The sequence below is a fragment of the Tenrec ecaudatus genome, chromosome 5 (genome assembly GCF_050624435.1).
Source record: "Tenrec ecaudatus isolate mTenEca1 chromosome 5, mTenEca1.hap1, whole genome shotgun sequence".
NCBI classification, from domain to species: domain Eukaryota; kingdom Metazoa; phylum Chordata; class Mammalia; order Afrosoricida; family Tenrecidae; genus Tenrec; species Tenrec ecaudatus.
Window position 1 is genome coordinate 16,516,887 of NC_134534.1, and position 19,429 is coordinate 16,536,315.

General features: G+C 54.0%; 1 protein-coding gene across 3 annotated transcripts in view; it reads right to left on the bottom strand.

Moving 5' to 3' along the window:
- Nucleotides 1-221: 221 nt before the first annotated feature.
- ZHX2 (zinc fingers and homeoboxes 2) overlaps nt 222-19,429 on the bottom strand; it is a 158,267-nt gene continuing 139,059 nt past the window's right edge. For all 3 annotated transcript variants that reach the window (XM_075549314.1, XM_075549312.1, XM_075549313.1), the window contains exons 3-4: nt 9,971-12,723; nt 222-1,646 (exon numbers count right to left, since the gene is read on the bottom strand). In XM_075549314.1, the coding sequence (XP_075405429.1) occupies nt 9,975-12,512 (2,538 nt within the window). In that variant the 5' untranslated portion in view covers nt 12,513-12,723 and the 3' untranslated portion in view covers nt 222-1,646; nt 9,971-9,974. The remainder of the gene's footprint in view (nt 1,647-9,970; nt 12,724-19,429) is intronic.

A 19,429-nucleotide genomic window follows, 5' to 3' on the forward strand; every position in this document is an offset into this window, starting at 1 on the left:
AAGGGTTCATGAGTGAGGGTGGCGGGTGAGGGAGGGGGAAGAAATGGGGAGCTGATATTAGGGGCTCAAATGAAAGGAAATGTTTTGAAAATGATGATGGTGGCATATGTGCAAATGTGCTTGACACACTGGATGAATGTATGGATTGTGATAAGAGATGTAAGAGCCCCCAATAAAAGTATTAAAAAAAAAAGACTGAGAAGCAGAGAAGGTTATAAAAAGGTTTAGTTTTTGCTTTATTGAGTTACAACAAATGAGCAACAAGTTAGAAAAAACTGGTTTTATTCAAACTCCCTAGCAATTTCTTCTGTGCAGTGTACTCAAAGGGGGTAGGGGGGTGAAGGGGATGGGGGCAAGGACTGCAAACACGATTCATATTGCAACATTTACACCAGATAAGTCTCTTGGCTTCTCCTCTTTAAAAGGCAGGACTAACTCAGGGGTGGTGAGGGTGGGGGGAAAGTGCACTCAGGAATCTAAAATCGGCCCCAAACAAACACAAACAGAAAAATCAGTTCATGGCGAGGCTTCAAGCTGAAATCCTGTAAACACCACGCCAAGAAAAGGCAGTTAAAGAACAGAAACTAAAGCCCAAGCTGTTCGTGGTTGTACTATCTAGATATGAAGACCTTCTTGATTTTATGTTTTAATAAAAGTCGTAGTAATAGCGCTAACAAACCCAGAAGCCCTTTCTGCTGGTATTTAAGAAAGTGCTGAAGGAGGGTAGGCATCTACTCTCCATTCTCTAGTGCTGCCCGGCCCGAGGGGTGACACCCACGGCCCACCTGGTGCCATAGCCCCTGGCGGCAGCAAGTGTGCCGAGCAGGGCTGCCTCTGAGGCTTTGAGAGGCTGTGAGTTACTGGAAGCAGACCAGCAGACCTACTTCCCAGGCACCTCTGGCTGGGTTTGAGGCCCCAACCTTGACAGTTGAGTGTTTTAAGCATTTGTGCCCCAAGGGCTTCTCCTCAGGGAGGCAGGGGGGCGGGGAGGGGGGCTTCTCCTGGGGTTGGGGCAGGCAGTGGAGACAGCCACTCACCTCCTGGCAGTTCAGAAACCCAGGTGCCCAGCCTCTGCCGGGGAGAGAGGCGGAGGCAGATTTGATTTGATCTGGAAGCTCTGCCAGCCACTGCCCTCTCCAGGTGGGGAGAGAGGCCCCGGTGCCAGCCCTCCCCCTGGAGAAAGCTCTGCATTGCAAACTCCCCTTCAAAGGGAATTCTGCCTAAAATCCAGAAGATAGAGTGGTACTCATGCTAATCTCCAAAAACAAAACAAAATAAAAAACCCTATGAAAAGCCAAAAGGGGAAAAAGCAGAAAGCAGGTGTGGCTGGCCCTCCCTCCTGGCAAAGGAAGTGGCTCTCGGTGACAAGAGTAACAAAACCCCCGGGTGTACAGATGGGATTTGGAACTGCCAGGGGAGGGACCCCTGGAGACGCAGTAGTCGGACTTTGGCACTATGAACAGTCCCCGCCCACTTGGGGGGAGGCCCGTGGGGGGTGACAGGCTTCCTGACCCTCCAGGCACACGCGGGCTAAGTAGTTCCACAGGGGTCACTGGTCAGGACGCCCCGGCGGCCAGGAGAGAGAGACGATCTCGGCTTCCTTTGCAGATAGTCTTCCCCCAGCACAGCAGTTCTGACAGGCGACCCTGGAAGAAGAACACAGACAGAGAGGTCTGGGAGGTGACCAGCAGGTCCCAGGGGGAGAGAGGTCCTAGGGGGCCCCTTTCAAAGCCATCTGGGCCTCAGAGGTGAGACAACCTATCAAGTTTGGGACCGGAACACAGTCTGGCCTACGAGGTGAAGTACGTCCAGAACCAGCCTTTAGAAATAGGCAAGTTAAGGTGGTGTCCACCTTTCCTGCTTCTTCCTACCCCCCCTCCAATTATAAGACCCTTTTATTCCGGTGGAGGGAGTAGGTCATAGTGGACCCTAACAGGCACCGAAGCCATTCACACCTTTCCTATTGTGGTAGTGAGACTTTATGTCAACTTGACCTGGTTTGAAAGGGTAGGGGTGGAGTCCAACCTGTCAATCAGGTCACAGCCTGCTGAGGCCTCCTGGGAGGCGTGGCCTGTTTATAGAGAGGCACTGGCCCATGCTCCTTCCCCTTCCGGCTTGCTGGGGCTCTGTGCCGGCCCCATGCTCCCACTGACCCTGGATCCAAGCAACATTGCACCCACCGGCGTGTGGTCTTCCTGCAGAATGCTTCACCTTCCTGCACCATCGGCCATCGGCTACGTGAGTTGGAAGAGGGCTCTGGCTGGAGCGGCACTGGGCCGGGATGCTTTCTCAATGTCAAATGACTTCTTGATAGTAGCCACTTCCTTCTTATAGGCCCGTCAGTCCCACAGGTTTTATTTCTGTAGACAGCGCGGCCCAACACCCTAACTTACTACAGCGGGGCCTCAGGCGCGACTCAGGCGCCAGAGGTGCTGCTTCTGTACAATGGGCACAGAAAGGAGCACCCCTTGCGCAGAAGCAGGGAAGTCTTCGCGACAGCATCTGGGACTGTGCCTGGCCCTGGTCCGGGCCCTTGTTTGAAGGAGCCTTCTCCAAGCTCAGGAGGATGCGTGGAAATAGCGGTCACGTGAATAATCCCATTCTAGTGAATTTTCATTCACCACTCAAATCACCCCCAACCCGAGAGGAATAGACACTATTATCATTCCCATTTTACTGGCGAGGAAATGGGAGGCACAGAGCGGCCGAACCCCTTTCCCAAGAACACACGGCTGTAGTGGGGGGCAGAGGTAGGAATGGAACCCAGCCAGGACTCCAGAAGCAAGGCTCGCTCTTCCTACACGGAAAGCATCGATACACAAATTTTTCTTGTTTTTTGCTCGGGGTCACACTGGCTGTACCTCAGATGCCTGGGGTTGTTGGAAGGGGATGCGAGGCAGGGGGCGGGGTGGAGGTGGGGGAGGGGAGAACAGCGGGCCCACCCTGCTGCCATCAGCCAAGGATGTCCTCAGAAACGGACTTCCCTCACATTCACAGCCTAGGGAAGACAAGAGTTTCCGATCTACAGCCCACTCCAGACCTGTGGCCCGCCCCTGGGTCCCCCACCTGCTCTCAGAGGCCTGACCTGCTCACGGGTCTCCGCCTGCTCCCAATCTCCAGCTGGCAGTTACATTTCTCCCAGGTTGGCAGGGTAACCGGGGTTGGGAGGAATGGCACAGCGGCAGGTAGTCATTCAAGGTCTTACAAGACAGGGTACCTTTCTTGCTAATTGGCCTTGCAGAGTTTGGAGACAGTCCGGAGTCAAGGTCTTGTTTGGAGAGCCCGGAGAGGGAAGAGGAGGGGGGCCTCTCCGTGCCATCTCCTGGACTCTCTAAAGTCCTGCCAGGGTCTCCACGATGTCCTGTGTGGCTCGGAGGGTCCAGAGACTGGTGCCTGTAACCAAGGCCATGGTTAGGCCAGGCGACTGCAAAGCTACTTTGCTGGCTGGGAAGGCCTGGGCCAGGGTTTTCCGCTCAGTGGCTCAGGAGCTGGAAGACTAGAATTCTCAGCAGATCAACTCCGCTGCCATCGATTCCTCATGTCTGGATGTCAGCTGTGCCCACGCTCCCCAGAAACTGCTGGACATTAAACTCGATAGTGAAGTTAAGAAATCAGCGTGCACAAGAATGTCTGTGGATGAGGCCGGACTTCAGGGGTACCCTTGGGAGCTGGGACTGCCCCCAGAAATGAGTCAGTAAAAGCCACAGAGTCATGAGACCCACCGGATCCCAATGAGTGGTCTAGTGAGAGTACTCAGTTTGTGAGGCAAAATGGCCTGCCCGGCTGCTGTGTTGGTATTCCCAGTGGCTAATGACAGTGCAGGTAGGTAGATGGTGGTGGATAGGCTCACAGCCCCCACCCCCATCAGAGCAGGAGCCCCCAGGGATTTCTAGGTGGCCCTCTCTGGGGGAGCAGATAGCCAGTTCTTTTCTCCCCTAGGATGCTGGGCGGGTTCTCAGCAGCCACCATTCAGCCCCTACGCCCCAGGGCTCCCAGCTAAGACTTACTTCACCCCTCACAGGAGCCAGGCCTAATGCTCAGGGCCATAGGGGATCACCTCTATGTTCATCCCTTAGAACAGGGCCAGTGGGTGGGGGGGGGGACTTTTATATCCCCGACACAGAGGCAGATGGCAATCAATTCGGGTCAGCTGGCTAGGAAGTGGCGGAGCCCGGGCCCATACCTCACACAGCCTGACTCAGGCAGGGCTCTTTGTCAGGTCACAGGAGTGAGCTGGGCAGTTTGCCCTGAGCTGGGCAGGGGCTAGTGGCCCGAGGCACCCAGGTGGACCATCACATTTACCCCCCTGGAGGGCACAGTGGACCACATCCAGCCCCCTCCTGACCCTTCCCAGACCAGAGTTTGCCCCAGCAGCGGGCTCTTCACCACCTTTGGGAAAGATTTCCACCCGAATTGTTCTCAGGCCCCCAGGAAGAAGCCAGCCACTCACAGCTCCCCCCTCCCCACCCCTCCTGGGAAGGCCAAGCCTCGGCGCAGAGTGTGGGAGCACTGCCCGTGGAGTCAGAGAAACCTGGGATGCCAGGTCTGCTGCTTCCTCGCCCAGAGACAGTTTCCCGAGGGTCCCACCATCACACACAGTGGGCAGGTCTGGGGAGGGTCTGCAGGCAGACCACTCAGTCAGCACTTCCTCTTCTTCAAGGGGCCAGGTGTCCAGAGGGGGCCTTCATCTGTGTGCAGGCTCCCCCTGAGCCTTGCTTTTGTATTTAAACCAAGCTGAACACTACCCCCCTACCTGCCCACCTGCCCCCCTCCAGTGACTGGCAAAAACCTTTTTGCTGTATACAAAGTTAGCAGCCCCAGGCTTAAGCAGTACACCACCAGCACCCTTCTTGACTCATCTCTAGTGAAGTGGTACAGATATGGATATTGGTTGATTGATCAATCGATAGATTGGATAGATAGATTACCACAGATCCCGCCCCTGGCAGCAGGTCCCCCAGCTTCACACCACTTTCCTCAGAAGCCTTTGCTCTCAGACTCGGTCAGATCTTATCTGGCTCCCACACAGGATCCCCTGGACAACTGTTACCCTCCTGCCCAGAACTTGCCTAGTTAATTGTCTTTCACGTGTGAGATGCTCAGGACAGAGCTGGGCACACAACCCCACGTGACCCCTGCCCCCCCACAGGACACTCAACACAGGTTTGTTGATCAATACAAACAAGAGAAGAGAGCCGTGGGGTTGTCGGAGGAGCGGCTGGCTACCAGATGGTAGTGCAGTCCATATTTCAGCGTTCTTTAAAATTTTAAATAAGATCACAGTGACCCTGATGGGTGGCTTCCCACAAGCTTCCTGGACCTCTTACGCAGTCTTACCAGTGGCCAGAGAGGTGCACCACGGCAGAGACCAAACCTCAGGCTGAGAAGGAAGCCACCAGGCCGCCGATGGCTGGTCCATTGCTACTGGGAAAACCACTGCCAGACAGTGAGTCTGTGTTTATAGAGCCGCTATGAGTTAGGATGGGTTTTAAACTGCTACCCCCCTCCCATTTATCTGTGGGTGACACTGTGGTGGCGTATGCGTGTCCATGGTGCTGGACACTGTGTCATCAGTATTCTAAACGGTAGCAGGTCACCGAGGCTGAAAGGCTTTGAGCAGAGCTTAGAGACTAAGGCAGGCCAGGAAGGGTGGCCATCAACTTCCGAAAGCCAGCCAACGGAAGCTCTATGGATCACTAAAGAATACTGGCTGAGCAAGCGCTGGGAGATCAGTCTTGCAGGTTGGGCGGTGCACAAAGCCACGCAGTAGCTGGGACGATGGATTCCGGAATACTGATGACTGTGCAGAGCAGGTAGGTCTGGGTCACATTCACTCCGTGGTCCCCAGACTTGATGGCCACTAAGAAAACCAGGCTGGGACAGGTTGTCCGAAGGGTAGTTAGAACCCCGAGGGTCAATGGAAGTGGGACCAGGGCAGCGTGGCGACGGGGCAGCCGAGGGCTACCTGGCAAGTTTCTGCTGATGGCTGTTCTGACAGGTGTCGCCTCAAGTAGGCTGCTCACAGGGAAGGCAAGCTGTGCCTCCAGCCGTGGCTCTGTCTGCCATCAGCTAATGGGGCCAATGGGTGATACTGAAAAGCAGACCCCAGATAACAGAAAACCAACAACCCTTGTTAATCCTTAGCTTGGTTCAATAAGCAGTTATTGAGCATCTGCTCTGAATCAGGCATGTGGGATTTCGAGATTAATGAGGAGATATGGTCCCTGACTTCAAGGGCCTGGCAGGGGAAAGACAGAGAGACAGATAATTGCCATCTATGTGCTCGCTCGCTCGCTCGCCCACTCATCCATACATATGTATCTGGACAGCTCATCCGAACTTCTTTCTGTTTCTCTCGAGTCTCCGGAGGGGACAGGCTGACTGAGAGGGGCATTTCAGTGCTTGATGATGACATAGTTTGGGAGAGGGGGAGGGGCCCCTGGGAAGCTGGCACTGCCCCCCCTGCCCCAGGCAGTCTGCCACTCAGTATTGGGATCCAGTATTGTCTGAGCCGACCCCGGGGCACAGGGACAGTGGGCAGCCTCACATGCACATCTAGCAGGACAGCGAGCTTGGAGGAGCCTTTGCTGTTCTCCTGGTACCCCCCACCCAGTTTTTTAGAGATTTTCTCGTGTCATCTACTGGACTGCACACTCGGCTTGCTCCTGTGCCGGATACACAAAGTCCCACGGACTGGGCAAGAGAAAAAATACATCTTAGAAGAAGTACAACTTGCTCCTTAGAGGCGAGGATGGTTAACACGTTGTCTCATGCACTTTGGACAGGTCGTCAGGAGGGACCAGCCCTGGCGAAGGCCATCAAGAAGGGGCAGTGAAAAGAGGAAGGCCCTCAGGAGATGGAGTGGCACAGTGGCCCCAACAGTGGGCTTACATGTAACTGTGAAGAGGGCACCAGACTGGGTAGGGTTGCTCTGAGCCAGCACAGGGCCATTGGTCTACTCTGTCCCAGGGGGGTCTGGTAGGTGGAATCCACTCAAGGGCGTGGGCTTTGACTTTTGGCGGTTGTTTGCATTGTCTACTGGAGGTGGGGTGGGGGGTGGACGGAGCAGAGGAGATGGAACCTTGCAGATTGAGGCCACCACTTGGAAAAGCTCAAAGATCAGAGGAGGGATAATCCAGCAGCCTTGTGCTAACAGACTACACCAAATTACTCCTTCGTCTCAACGGGAAGACCTGGCTGCTCTGCAGGGTCTTTGAGAAAGCAGAAGAAACCCAGGCAGCTAGATGGAGGAAGGTGGGTGGCGCTGAGGCTCCACCCCTCCCTTGTGGCAGACCACGGAGCTTGCCCCCGCCACCGGAGAGTAATGTGGTAGCATGTATTTGTTCTCCTGTGTGTGGCTCCTGACGTTGCTCTTTGAACAGCTGCTGGAACTGGCTAGAGCAAGGTTGCTAGAGGATTCTGTTTCTCTTCTGTGTGCCTCATCTGGTTACTGGATGGATGGATGGAGGGATGGGCTGCACAGGCAGCTAGCATTGCCTTCGTTCATTAACAAAGAGGAGTGATAATTTCCAGGGTTCTCGGGGGAACTCACATTCTGCGAGTGCTCACCTGGATGTTGCTCTTTTTAAAGGGAACGAGGGAGTCCGTTTACGTGATGCTGGAAAAGCCAACCTGGGCAGACCACACACCTACCCGTCCTGGTGGCCGGCTGCCTGGTTTAAGAGTTCAGCTTTGGCAAGGCTAGATCTTGTCCCAACCCCCTCTCAAAGTCACCCCTAGACAAGTGGCTGTGCTTGGCGCCCTGACAGGTGATTCACACGGCCCTCTCCTGAAGCGCCAACACCCAGGGCTTCAGTGGCTGGTCCCTTTATGGGGGATGAGAGGGCCCTTAGTAACCATGGCAACCTCCCTTCCCCTGTGGCTTTCCAGGCTCCACTGGCCTCAGTCAGGCCAGTCTCTTCCAGAGTGAAGAGCTCTGGGTAAGTGAGCGACACTACACAGCGGAGCTCCCTTTGACAAGGGCTTTCAAAGACCCTTTCCCGTCAAAAGAAACGACTCCAAACCCCTTTCCATAAATGTGGCTGCTTCCTCTTAAAAAAAGAAAGGAAAAAGTCCAAGAAGCAGAAGCGTCTTTTCCATGTTTTTGTCTCTTATGTCAGCCAGTCCCAAATGGCCGACCCTCGGTGGAATCACGCCTGACCGCAGCCTTACAAAAAAAGCCCACTGACTCTACCAGCCCCACAGCACCTTCCTCTAGACAACGAGCCTTCCGAATGGGGTGGGGGGGGCGGCTGCTACGTGGAGGGGCTGCCACCCACGGCTCCAAACATAAGGCGTCTCACCAAATTGGGTGCATAAGCAAATGTGGCGAAGAAAGCCGATGGTGCCCGGCTATCAAAAGACAGAGCATCTGGGGTCTTAAAAGCTTGAAGATAAACAAACGGCCATCCAGCAGAGAAGCAACAAGCCCACATGGAAGAAGCACACTAGCCTGTGTGATCATGAGGTGTCAAAGGGATCAGGTATCAGGCATCAGAAGACCCTGAACAAACAATCATACTGATGTGAACGAAGGGGGTGGGGGGTGGAGAGGAGACCCAAAGCCCATCTGTACACAATTGGATATCCCTTCACAGAAGGATCACAAGGAAGGGACGAGCCAGTCAGGGTGCAGTATAGCACCGACGAAAAATATAACATTCCTCTAGTTCTTCAATGCTCCTCTCCCACTATCGACACCAATTCTACCTTACAAATCTGGCTAGACCACAACATGTACACAGGTACAGAGACGAGCTCTCAACACAGGGAATCCAGGACAGATAAACCCCTCTGGAAAAATATTGGGAGTAGTGATATCATGAATGTAGGGGGACGGTGCAGGGGAAACTGATTACAAAGAATGATATATAATCCCCCCCCCAAGGGGGACAAATAAGCGAAAAGTCAGTGAAGGAAGACATCGGTTGGTGTAAGATATGAAAAGAATAATTTATAAATTATCAAGGGTTCATGAGGGAAGGAGAGAGTGTGGAGGAGGGAGGGAGGGAGGGAGGAAAAAATGAGGAGCAGATGCCAAGGGCTCAAGTAGAAAGAAAATGTTTTGAAAAGGACAATGGAGCATAAGCACAACTCTGCTTGACACGATGGATGGATGGATTGTGATAAGAGCTGTAAGAACCCCCAATAAAATGATAAAAAATCAAACCAGAAAACCCCAAATCCCAAAAGGTGTCTCAGGTGTGAGGGGATAACAAATTTGCACTGTCAACTTCCACCCCAAACGGTACACTAAAAAACAGAACCATAAGCCCATTGCTGTCAATTCTGACTCGCAACGACCTATGGGCCAGTGTTGAACTGCCCCTGTGGGTTTCCCAGGCTGTCGATGTATAAGGAAGCAGAATGCCTCACCTCTCTCCTGAAGAGCAGAAGTTGGGTCCGAATTGCCAATGCTGCCAGTTAGCAGCCAAACACTACCTCACAGCACCATTCAAACAAACTCAACACCTCATGCCTAGCATGTCAGTTCTGACTTAGGGTGACCCTGTAGAATAGGGGAGAACTGTTCCTGCGGGTATCCGAAAACCTCATCTTTCTCCCTCGGAGTGGCTGCTGGTTTTGAATCACCGACTTTGCATATTGCAGCCCAATGCATAACCACGACACCACCTGGGCTCCTCCTGGCTAACAGGAAGATTGACATATTAAATAACAACCACAAGCCACCCCCAGTGCTAACGTCTCTGTACTCTATGACCTGACATTAAAAAGAAGCAAATTCAGGAATTCCTGGGAGGTGCAATCGGTCAGGTGCTTGACTCCCGGTGGACAGGCTGGTGGTTCAAACCCACGCAGGCCTGGAGCTCTGCTTCCACCAGGGGGTGGCCTGGGCGTCCCTCTGGGACAGCTCTGGTAGCCTGAGGCAGCCTCAGAGAACCTCAGAGCACTCAGAGCCAGGAGCCCGGCCCTCTCCCTGCTGGCCGGGGCACGCAGGTGAGTTAGTTACCTGTCTAGGCCTGGTTGGACTCGGCAGGGGCACTGTCGGAGTCCGACTCGGCCTGCTCGGCCGGGCCTCCGGGTACAGTCTGACTCCAGCTATCCGACCGGTCTGAGACAGTGTCCTCCTCGCCCACCGTCACCTCTACCCAGTCTACCACGCCCGATTCCTCGTTCTCCTCACTGCCCGGGCCGTCCCGGCTGTTGGCCTCCGACTTGTCCGAGGTGGGCTCGGAGGCCTTGGCCAGAAGACAGTCTTTTGCTGGCTCGCTGCTGCCCACTTTTGCCCTGGACCCCGTGGTCTCCAAGTCCTCTTCACAGAGCTTTCTGATGTCCTGGTGGCTTGGCGGGGCCACCTCGCTCCCAGGCTTTGGGCTCCCTGCGGTGGGCTTGGCGGCTCTCCCCCAGCCGGTGTCGCAGCGAGGAACGTCCGCAAGGTGCTGGTGCTGGTACTGGTGCGGCCCCATCCACTTCAGGCTCCCGGCCTTCAGCAGACCCCGGTTCTCCTTGAACCAGCGCACGATCTCAGTCCGCACGAGGCCCGTCTTGGCGGCTAGCTGGTCGTACTCCTGGGGCGTGGGCCACTGGGTCCTGGCAAAGGTGCCCCTCAGGAGGTGGACCTGTCCCGGGCTTTTCGCGGTCGTGGGTGAAGGACTGGGCAGGGAGCAGGCAAGCTGGGCGCCGGAGAGCTGCTCGAGTCGCGAGAGCGCCCCGTTGGGGGCCACGGCAGTGTCATGGGTCTTTTTGCCAGACCCCATGGAATCCAAGACGGCCTGCTCCATGCTGTCCCGCAGCTTCCGCCTCTCCGAGAACCACGTGTCAATCTCTCGCCGGCTCAGCTTGGTCTCCACCCTGAGCCGGTCCAGTTCGGCTTGGGTTGGAAAAGAGCTTCTCAGAAAGCTCTCCTCCAGAACTTTGACCTGGCCCGGCGCCTTCTCTTTGAACTTCTGTGGGGCAAAGTCTGGCCATGTGTGGTACGTGCGGCCATGTCGGGTGCCCGCGGGGGCTCCCTGGTCTTTGGCAATGGACTCGCTGGTGATGTGCACGATGCCCCTCTGACACCGGTAGCGGTGGTCGCTGAACCACTTCTTGATCTCGCTCCGGGAGAGGCCGGTCACCTCGATGAGGCGGTAGACCTCCGCGTCGTCGGGGAACTGGCCCTGCAGGAAGCTGGCCTTGAGGTGCGCTATCTGCTCCTTTGTCTTCTTGCGGTCGCTGGCCGCGGGGGCCAGTGGCGGGTTGACCACCTTGGGTGGGGGCTCTGGCACTTGGGCAATGTGCGGACGCTTGGGCTCTGGGGCGGCATGGGGAGTCACCAGCGGTCTCTTCTGGCCGTGGTTGGTCACACCGGCCACGGCGAGCGTGATGGGGGAACAGGAGACGGTGGTCGGCCCACTGGTGACATGGGTCAGCACCAGGCTGGTCTGGCCGAGGATCTGGCAGGGCAGGGCTGTCTGGAGGATGGGCTGGGGCATCTTGGTGGGGGCCAGCTGGGCGGGCAGCACAGTGATGGTCGGGGGCACGGGCTGGATGGTACCATTGAACATCTTCTTTCGGGCCTCCTCCACCTCCTCAGGGGACCAGCTGATGCCGTGTTTCAGGCGCTGGGTGGCGAACCAGATGCGGATGTGCTCCTCTGGGTGTTTGGAGGCGGCCGTCAGCCAGGACAGCTCTGCCTGCGTCGGGTAAGGGAACTTGTTGAAGGAGTTGATCATGGTGGCGTTGGTGTCCAGGGCCGAGTTGTATTTGGTAGTGTTCAGTGGGACGGGGACCTTGGGGACAAGGTTGATATTTGGTGGGAGCTGTACAGAAGGCGTGACGTGCCCCAGGGAGTCCTGGAGGAGCTCCATGCCTCCAAGTCTTGAGAGGATCTCGGCCGCGTCGGCCACCAGGCGGGCATTCCCGTCCATGTGGTTCTCCGTGGTGGTGGTGGCTTCCTTCTTGGGCACCTTCTTGGCGTCGGCTTTTGGTTTCCCGGACCTCATGATGGGGGTTTTGCTCACGGAGATGCCGGGGTCGCTGTCCGCGCAGGCGGGGCCGCCGTGGGGCATGGTGATGACGTGGTTGGTGGCTTCGATGGACTGCTCCAGGACCGTCTGGTTGTTGTGTTTGATGAGCTTCAGCTTGAAGCTGGTCTCTCCGGGGTGGAACCTGGCGTTGTGGTTGGACAGAGAGTCATACTTTTTGGTGGTGAAGTTGCATTCGGCGCACACGTACAGAGGGTTGAGGATGACGTTGGGGTGCTGCGTGTCCACGTGCTCCGTGAACTCGTTCAGGTTCTGCGTGGAGTAGGGGCAGTACTTGCACTCGTACCCCCCTTGGAGCTTTTTGGACGGGGGGTCCCCAGTGGATTTCACCTCGATCACGTCGTTTTCTTTGGAAGCGCTGTCGGGCTCTGCGGCCCAGCTGTCCTTGGCCAGGGCGGGCTGCTGCTGCTGCATAGCCGTCCCCCGGTCTTTGGTCCGGTCCCCCTCCTCGGCTACCACGTCTTGCTCCACCACCTGGGACGTGCGCACCATGCAGGGGGTCGTGGATTTTCGTTTGCTTGCCATGACACCTGCTCCAGTGCGATGGCTTGGTTTTCTTGGTGGGGCCGGGGATGCAAAACTGAGGACAAATAAGAGAGAAGGCTTTGGGCTCTGCCCTCCCGAGGTTGACGGTGGCTCTCCTTGCGTGCTGGCGGCTGGGGCTGCAGTTTCCAGGAGGGCTCAGCAGAGGAAGCCGTGGCGCTCCAGTGGCTGAGCAGGGCAGGCCTCACGGCACCTGGGGGACAGAAACAGAGGCAGGTCAGTGTCTCTCCAGGAGATTAAGGGAGCTCCAGTTACATCTGGCGCTGGCTCTCTGGGAGGGATCCAACGTGAGTGGATGAGACCGTGGCCACCATTTCAGGTCCAGAGTCAAGGGGATCTATGCGGGGGCCCTGAAAGACCGAAGTCTTCTCTGGGAGCACACAGGTTGGCGGACAGACTGCTGCTGGCTTGCAGACTGCTTCTGTTCGGGGGCACGTCAGAAGCAAGCAGCTTACCTGAGGCCAGCTGGTGGAACGGGCGCCAGGGAAGCTGGGCTTCTTATCATAAGAAGAACCTCTGTAGAACATTTAGAACATGCTGAAGAGTCTAAACCCCCAGCCAGCGAGCCAATTCCGATTCATAGCGCCGGCCCTCCGGGGCAGAGCAGGGCTGCCTTGTGGGGCTTCCCAAATGGTAAATCTTTGTGGAAGCCGACTGCCTCATCTTTCTCTCAAGGAGCGGCTGGTGGGTTTGAACCACCGACTGTCTGGCTTTGCAGCAGATCACTTGGACCTCCCAGCCACCAGGGGATTAAAAACCAAACCCAAATATGTTATGTATTTCTTCTCAGACTTTTGTCCCTTTGTCATTGTGTACAGCTGTCTGTACACACTCACACGCCGATATTATTTTTTGGCTGCTAGTTTCTTTCATGTGAACAGTTCCCTGTTTCCATGTGGAGTGCAACAGGGATTTCGGAAACGGCTGCCTAAGGTCACAGTGTGCGGACTGCCAAGGGTCCTGGGAGGCACCAACGATGGCATGTCAACGATTGACACCTGTTTAGGAGCGAGCAGGGGTGTCAGTGGGGGTGGGGTGGACTGTACTGGTCGACCAGCCAACAGGGCGACGTCACCATGCCCATCCAGCTGAACAGTGGGCAGCGCATAGGCAGGTATTTGTTTTTAAAATGAAAATGTCTCTGTTGTTCGTAGAAGACTGACTTCAATGCCCTTGAACTAAGGTCTGGGTGAGACCGTTAAATACTCGAGTACCACAAACCGCCAGGAAGGGAAACAAGCCCGTGTGAGAAGAAACCCAGCCGATGCTCCTTGGAAGCAAGACTTCATCTCCGGTACTCGGGACAGGCCGCTGGCAGGGACCAGTCCCTGGAGAAGGACGGCAAGCTTGGGGCAGCGGAGAACCAGTGAGAGGAGCAGAGCCCCTTCAGATGGACGGACGCAGTGGCTGCGACAATGGGCTTCCCCAGAACAATGGTGAGGGCGGTGTCCGGTTGGCGGTGGTTTCTCATTGTCCATTGGGTTGTTATGAGACAGAACCAATGTGACCGCTCCTAACAGGAGCCGCATGGAAGTTCTATTTTGGGGTCTTTGAGGCACTGCCCTGCTGTTTCCCCAGTGGTGGTACCATTCCGCATTTTTTTTTCGTTTTTTTTCATATTTTTTTTTATTTTAACAATTTATTGGGGCTGATACAATTCTTTTCACAGTTCATACATATACATACATCAATTGTATAAAGCACATCTGTACAGTCTTTGCCCTAATCATTTTTTTCTCTTTTCTTCTTTTACATTTTATTAGGGACTCATACAACTCATACCACAATCCATACATATACATACATCAATTGTATAAAGCACATCCATACATTCCCTGCCCCAATCATTCTCAAGGCATTTGCTCTCCACTTAAGCCCCTTGCATCAGGTCCTCTTTTTTTTTTCCCCTCCCTCCCCATTCCCCCCTCCCTCATATGCCCTTGGTAATTTATACATCGTTATTTTGTCATATCTTGCCCTATCCGGAGTCTCCCTTCCCCCCTTCTCTGCTGTCCCTCTCCCAGGGAAGAGGTCACATGTGGATCCTTGGAATCAGTTCCCCCTTTCCAACCCACTCACCCTCCACTCTCCCAGCATCGTCCCTCACACCCTTGGTCCTGAAGGTATCATCCACCCTGGATTCCCTGTACCTCCAACCCTCATATGTACCAGTGTACAGCCTCTGTCCTATCCAGCCCTGTAAGGTAGAATTCGGATCATGGTAGTTGGGGGGAGGAAGCATCCAGGATCTGGGGGAAAGCTGTGTTCTTCATCGATACTACCTCACACCCTAATTAACCCATCTCCTCTCCTAAACCCCTCTATGAGGGGATCTCCATTGGCCGACACTTAGGCCTTGGGTCTCCACTCTGCACTTCCCCCTTCATTTAATATCATATATATACATATATACACATACATATATACATGTACACATATGTACACATACATACACACACATTCCGCATTTTTACCAGCAATGGCTAAGGTTTCTAATTTCCTCACCAACACTTGCTACTTGCACATTATTTTGCTTTTGTCCATCCGCGTATAGGTGAGGCGCTAGCTCCCTGTGGTTTCCATCGACATCTTTCTGACAACTAACGATGCTGACCATCTGTCCATGACTTTGTGTGTCTCTTGACTGAAATGTCCACTCAGGTCCTTTGCCTATTCCATGATTCTTTTTTGGTTGTTAAATTGTCAACGCTTCATATATATTTTGGTTATTAGATGCTCGTCCGTCGGCTATATGATTTTGGAAGCTATTCTCCCTGTGGATAGCTTGTCCTTTCACGTTTTTGGTAAAGTCTCCTGCTGGACCAAAGCTCTACGTTTTTAGGAGGTCCCACTTATTGGTTCTGGCTCTTGCTGGTCGTATGTCAGTGATGGTATTGGAGACTCCATCGTTGAAAGCTGAGCCCGACAGCCTTGCCCCTGCGTCATGTTCTTCTAAGGGTTATTTTGGTTTGCACACTGAGGTCCTGAATCCATTCTGAATTTGTTTTAGTCATGGGGTTTCATCAAGTGTTTCTTCCATGGCTCCTTCTAGAACAGGGTAGTGGCATTGCTTGACCTGTGTCTGGAAGTGGCCTGCAGCTCACTGCAGGGGATGGCAGACAGACCACGTTCTTCTCAAAGGACTGACCCCTGGTCTGCTGGCAGCACGAGGGGATGCCTTGCTTCTTGATCTTTGCAGAGAGGCCTAAGGGGCAGTAAGGAGTCAGCTTGATGGGCCTGTGCTGGTGGGACTGGCGGTCTCGGTGCCCAGCCTAGTTCCCTCAGGATCTGGAGGAGCTTGGTGCCCTGACCTGGGAGGCATCTACCTGTCTGTCTTCCACAATCATGCCTTCTGTCCTGGGCAGGCTGCCACGGCTCATGTGGCAGTTACATAATCTGGTGTCAATTTGAGGATTCAGAGTTAAGGGGTGGAGTCTAGCCTGTCAATCAGGTAGTAGCTTGATGACCTCATTTGAAGACGCTAAGGAGATAAATACCTCACTGGAGGAGGGACACATGCTCACTCCCTGAGAGACATCCCTGTGGAGAAGACACATGGAGAGAGGCTGATGGAGTCAGACCTCTGGAGCTGGAGAAGCCACATGGAGACCCCTGCCAGCGTTGAGATGCTTACAATACCACTGGCTCCACAAGCCTTCCCACCCACTGACCTGCGATTTCCTGCATCCGGCATCATTGCATGTGTTTCGTGAGTCTGAAGAGAACTTTATAGATTGGTATCAGACATATGGACTAATATCAGACAAAGGGACTTGAGCTGGACCGGGCTGGGATGTTTCTTCAATATTCAATTGCTCTTGTATAGAAAGTGCTTTCTTATACACACATGAGTGTCTGTGGATTTGTTTCTCTGGTTCACCCGGACTAACCCATCTCATTTCAGAGCGCTTCTCCGGGGATGTCAGACGACATAACAGGGCGGGCGGCCCTTCAGCTTTCAAAGGAAGCATCCTGTTGAGACATCAAAGCCTAAAGGGATGTGTTTAGCTTTGAGGGGGTCTTCTGACAGCCCTGTTCACAGGTCCCTCTGTGGTTCATATGGGGGAGGTTATTTTGGTGGGGTGGTGGTGAGGGGACGGATACGGCCCTTGTATTTTAAAGCTCCAACATGACAGCTCTGAGAAGGATGCATTCGGAGGCGGAAGTATAGTGGGGGTGGGGAAGAGAGCAAGAGGCTGGGGCTTTGTCCTAAGCTCCGGCTTCTAGCTAGTGTTCACTATCTCCCTGCTGTAAACTAGGAAATGATTCGGAAAACCTAAGTAGCGGCCACGAGTTATTATCAGTTCATTCTGATTTCTCTTCCTCCCACCTGGCATCTTAACTTGAGTGATGGGTGCGAGTAGGCCCCGTGGCTTCCCCCAAACATCGGGCTTTGCTGCGCCTGCGGGTCTCTAAGACTATGCGCCTTGATAGGAGTAAAAACGCTTCATCTCTCCATGAAACTTAAGTCTCCAGGGGGCAAAACCCAGGAATCTGTGACTTCTAAACCTCAAAAATTAAAAAAGAAATGTGGGCAGGCACAACAAAACACACACCAATTCAACAGTCTTCCACGTTGAGCAACGGTGACCCCGTTCTTTCGCGCCAGACCCACCTCACCCTGCTGTTCTGGGGGCTCCACTCCCTCTCCCCCCGCTGGGGTAGTTTTCTGAATTGTTGTCATTTCGATTCCATAGACACAGATCTTAAAAGAGCATAAGGCTCATGGAAGATGTTTTTTCAATGGGCGAAGCTCAACGGCCGTTCATTTTCAAGCTGGTTTCTGGGAATACGTTGGCTGCAGTTTTAAAGATGAACTCAGGACAATCGTTTTCAGGGGGAAGTTCACCCAGCCTTCATGGCTCCAGAATGCCTGGGGTTCATAGATGCCTTCCCCCTTTTGAACAGGACTCTTCTAGGACATCTCGGACCCCAGCGCTCAAGCTGGGCTCCCTCTGTCTCTTCTGGGCTCAAGGCAAAGGAAGCAGTCGCTCCTGGAGGCTGTCGACCGCACAGTCCACGTCGCCCCTTCTTGACTCGCCTTCCTCTGTTTTCAGGGCACAGAGACACCAGTTGTATGGCTGGGATGGTTGCTTACACACTTGCAAGCCTCCAGGCCCGCTGCAACAAACGAGGAGACCGAGTAGAAGCGCATTCTTAGCCTCCCGTCCCCCAAATCACAAACGAGGCAAAGGACCCGAGTAGACATTCCACCCTAGAGGAGACAGTCAAGTGGCCACTTAGCACATTATTAGTCCAATGCACTTGGACGTTTCTTGAATCCAGGACCCTAAATCTTCAAACCAAGAAGCAAAGTTTGCTTGTATATAAGCAGCTGCTCTCTTTCTCCCTTTTTGGGTCTTTGTTGTCCAAATATTTACCACACAACTCTGCCAATTTGACTCTTTATAGGCGCACAGCTTCCAGACGGTAGCTATACCGGTAATCAGCTAAGCAAATTCCCCCTGAACCAGTGACATAGTTCCATGAGCATCCATTGCCCAGGCCCTTTCCCTCCGGCCTCTGGTAACCACTGGTCAGCTCTGGTCTCCACACACTGGCCTTTTCTTGTCTTTGTTAAAAATAAAGTTTGGTTGCTGTACAGCTTCCAGATCACATGATTGAATAATTGAAGCTCATTCAGAACAGTGGCACTATCATCACCACCATCAATTCCAGCACATGTCCTTCTCTCTTGCACTCACGGTTAGCTCCCCATGTCTGTCTCCCTGACCTCCTCTGCCAGGACCCTAGCTAAGTACGAATCCAATTCCTCTCTCTATAGAGTTACTTCTGGGTTTCATACACAGAAACCAATCCAAAACAAATAGTTAAAAGCGGAAACAACTTTAAATGGGTCTAAAGGGAGCTCATGATAAGGCCCCGGCAGATGGGAGCTGTTCCTGCCTGCCCGCTCCTGATGGTGCCACGCAGTGAAACATTGCACTCTTGCGGACAGTGACAGCTCAGAGGGTGATGGGGAAACAGCACAAGGATGCCGCAAACTCAGAACCACCGATGATCAGGGGCTGGGTTCTCGAGAAGCCTGGTACGAAACGTCTACAGGGACAACAGGATCTACAGAAATGACCCGATGCGTGGTTTCCAGGAGCTGGGCTTCCAGGAGCGACTTCCTGTTACCATTTGCATCTTTGCGTGGTGTTTGCTGCTCAGTTGCTCAAAACGGTCTTTCTCAAAAGAAAGGGAGGTGTTTGTAATCTGGGTAAGCACAGGCTGGACAGTGCAAGGACAGGCTAGGGTGCCATTACATGTGGTCTTTACTGGTCCTGCAATATCAACAGGTGACTACTGTCTCCACTATACAGAGGCAAACACAGAGGCCCGGGGGGGGGGGGGGGGGCGGGCGGAGCCTGGATGATCTCAACTCCAGATGGAGTCTTGTTGGCTCTAGAGCCACACAGTTGTCAATTGTTGACAACGCCACTTGCTGACCCAGAGCCAGAAAGAAGTCAGATGTCTCTCAGCTTCTGAATGACTGTCTTGCTCTGGGCGTGTTTATAGGAGGCAGGTTTCAGCTGAATTGTGTCTGAAGCGTGCTGCCCTCAGGTGTTCTCCAGTGAGGGGGTTGGAAGCCTGTATGGTCTCCCGAGGCATGGCGACATGGTGACATGGCGAGTCTGCAGTGACTCCCAGGAGGCTCACCAGCTGACTGTGATCCTTGCAATGAGGTGACATGGGCTTTGAGAGGAGCATGGGCGGCCTGTTAATGCTTGGGTAGGGGTGGTGACTCAGACAGAGATGGCTGTCCTCAGGGCCAGACGAGCTAGTGACCTCATAAGATCTCATAAATGTTGGGCTCGGTGTGACCCAGAACCCAAGCATCCCCCAGAAACAACGAATTCCAAAGCCTAGCTTCCTTCAGCTCACCACCGGGCCCC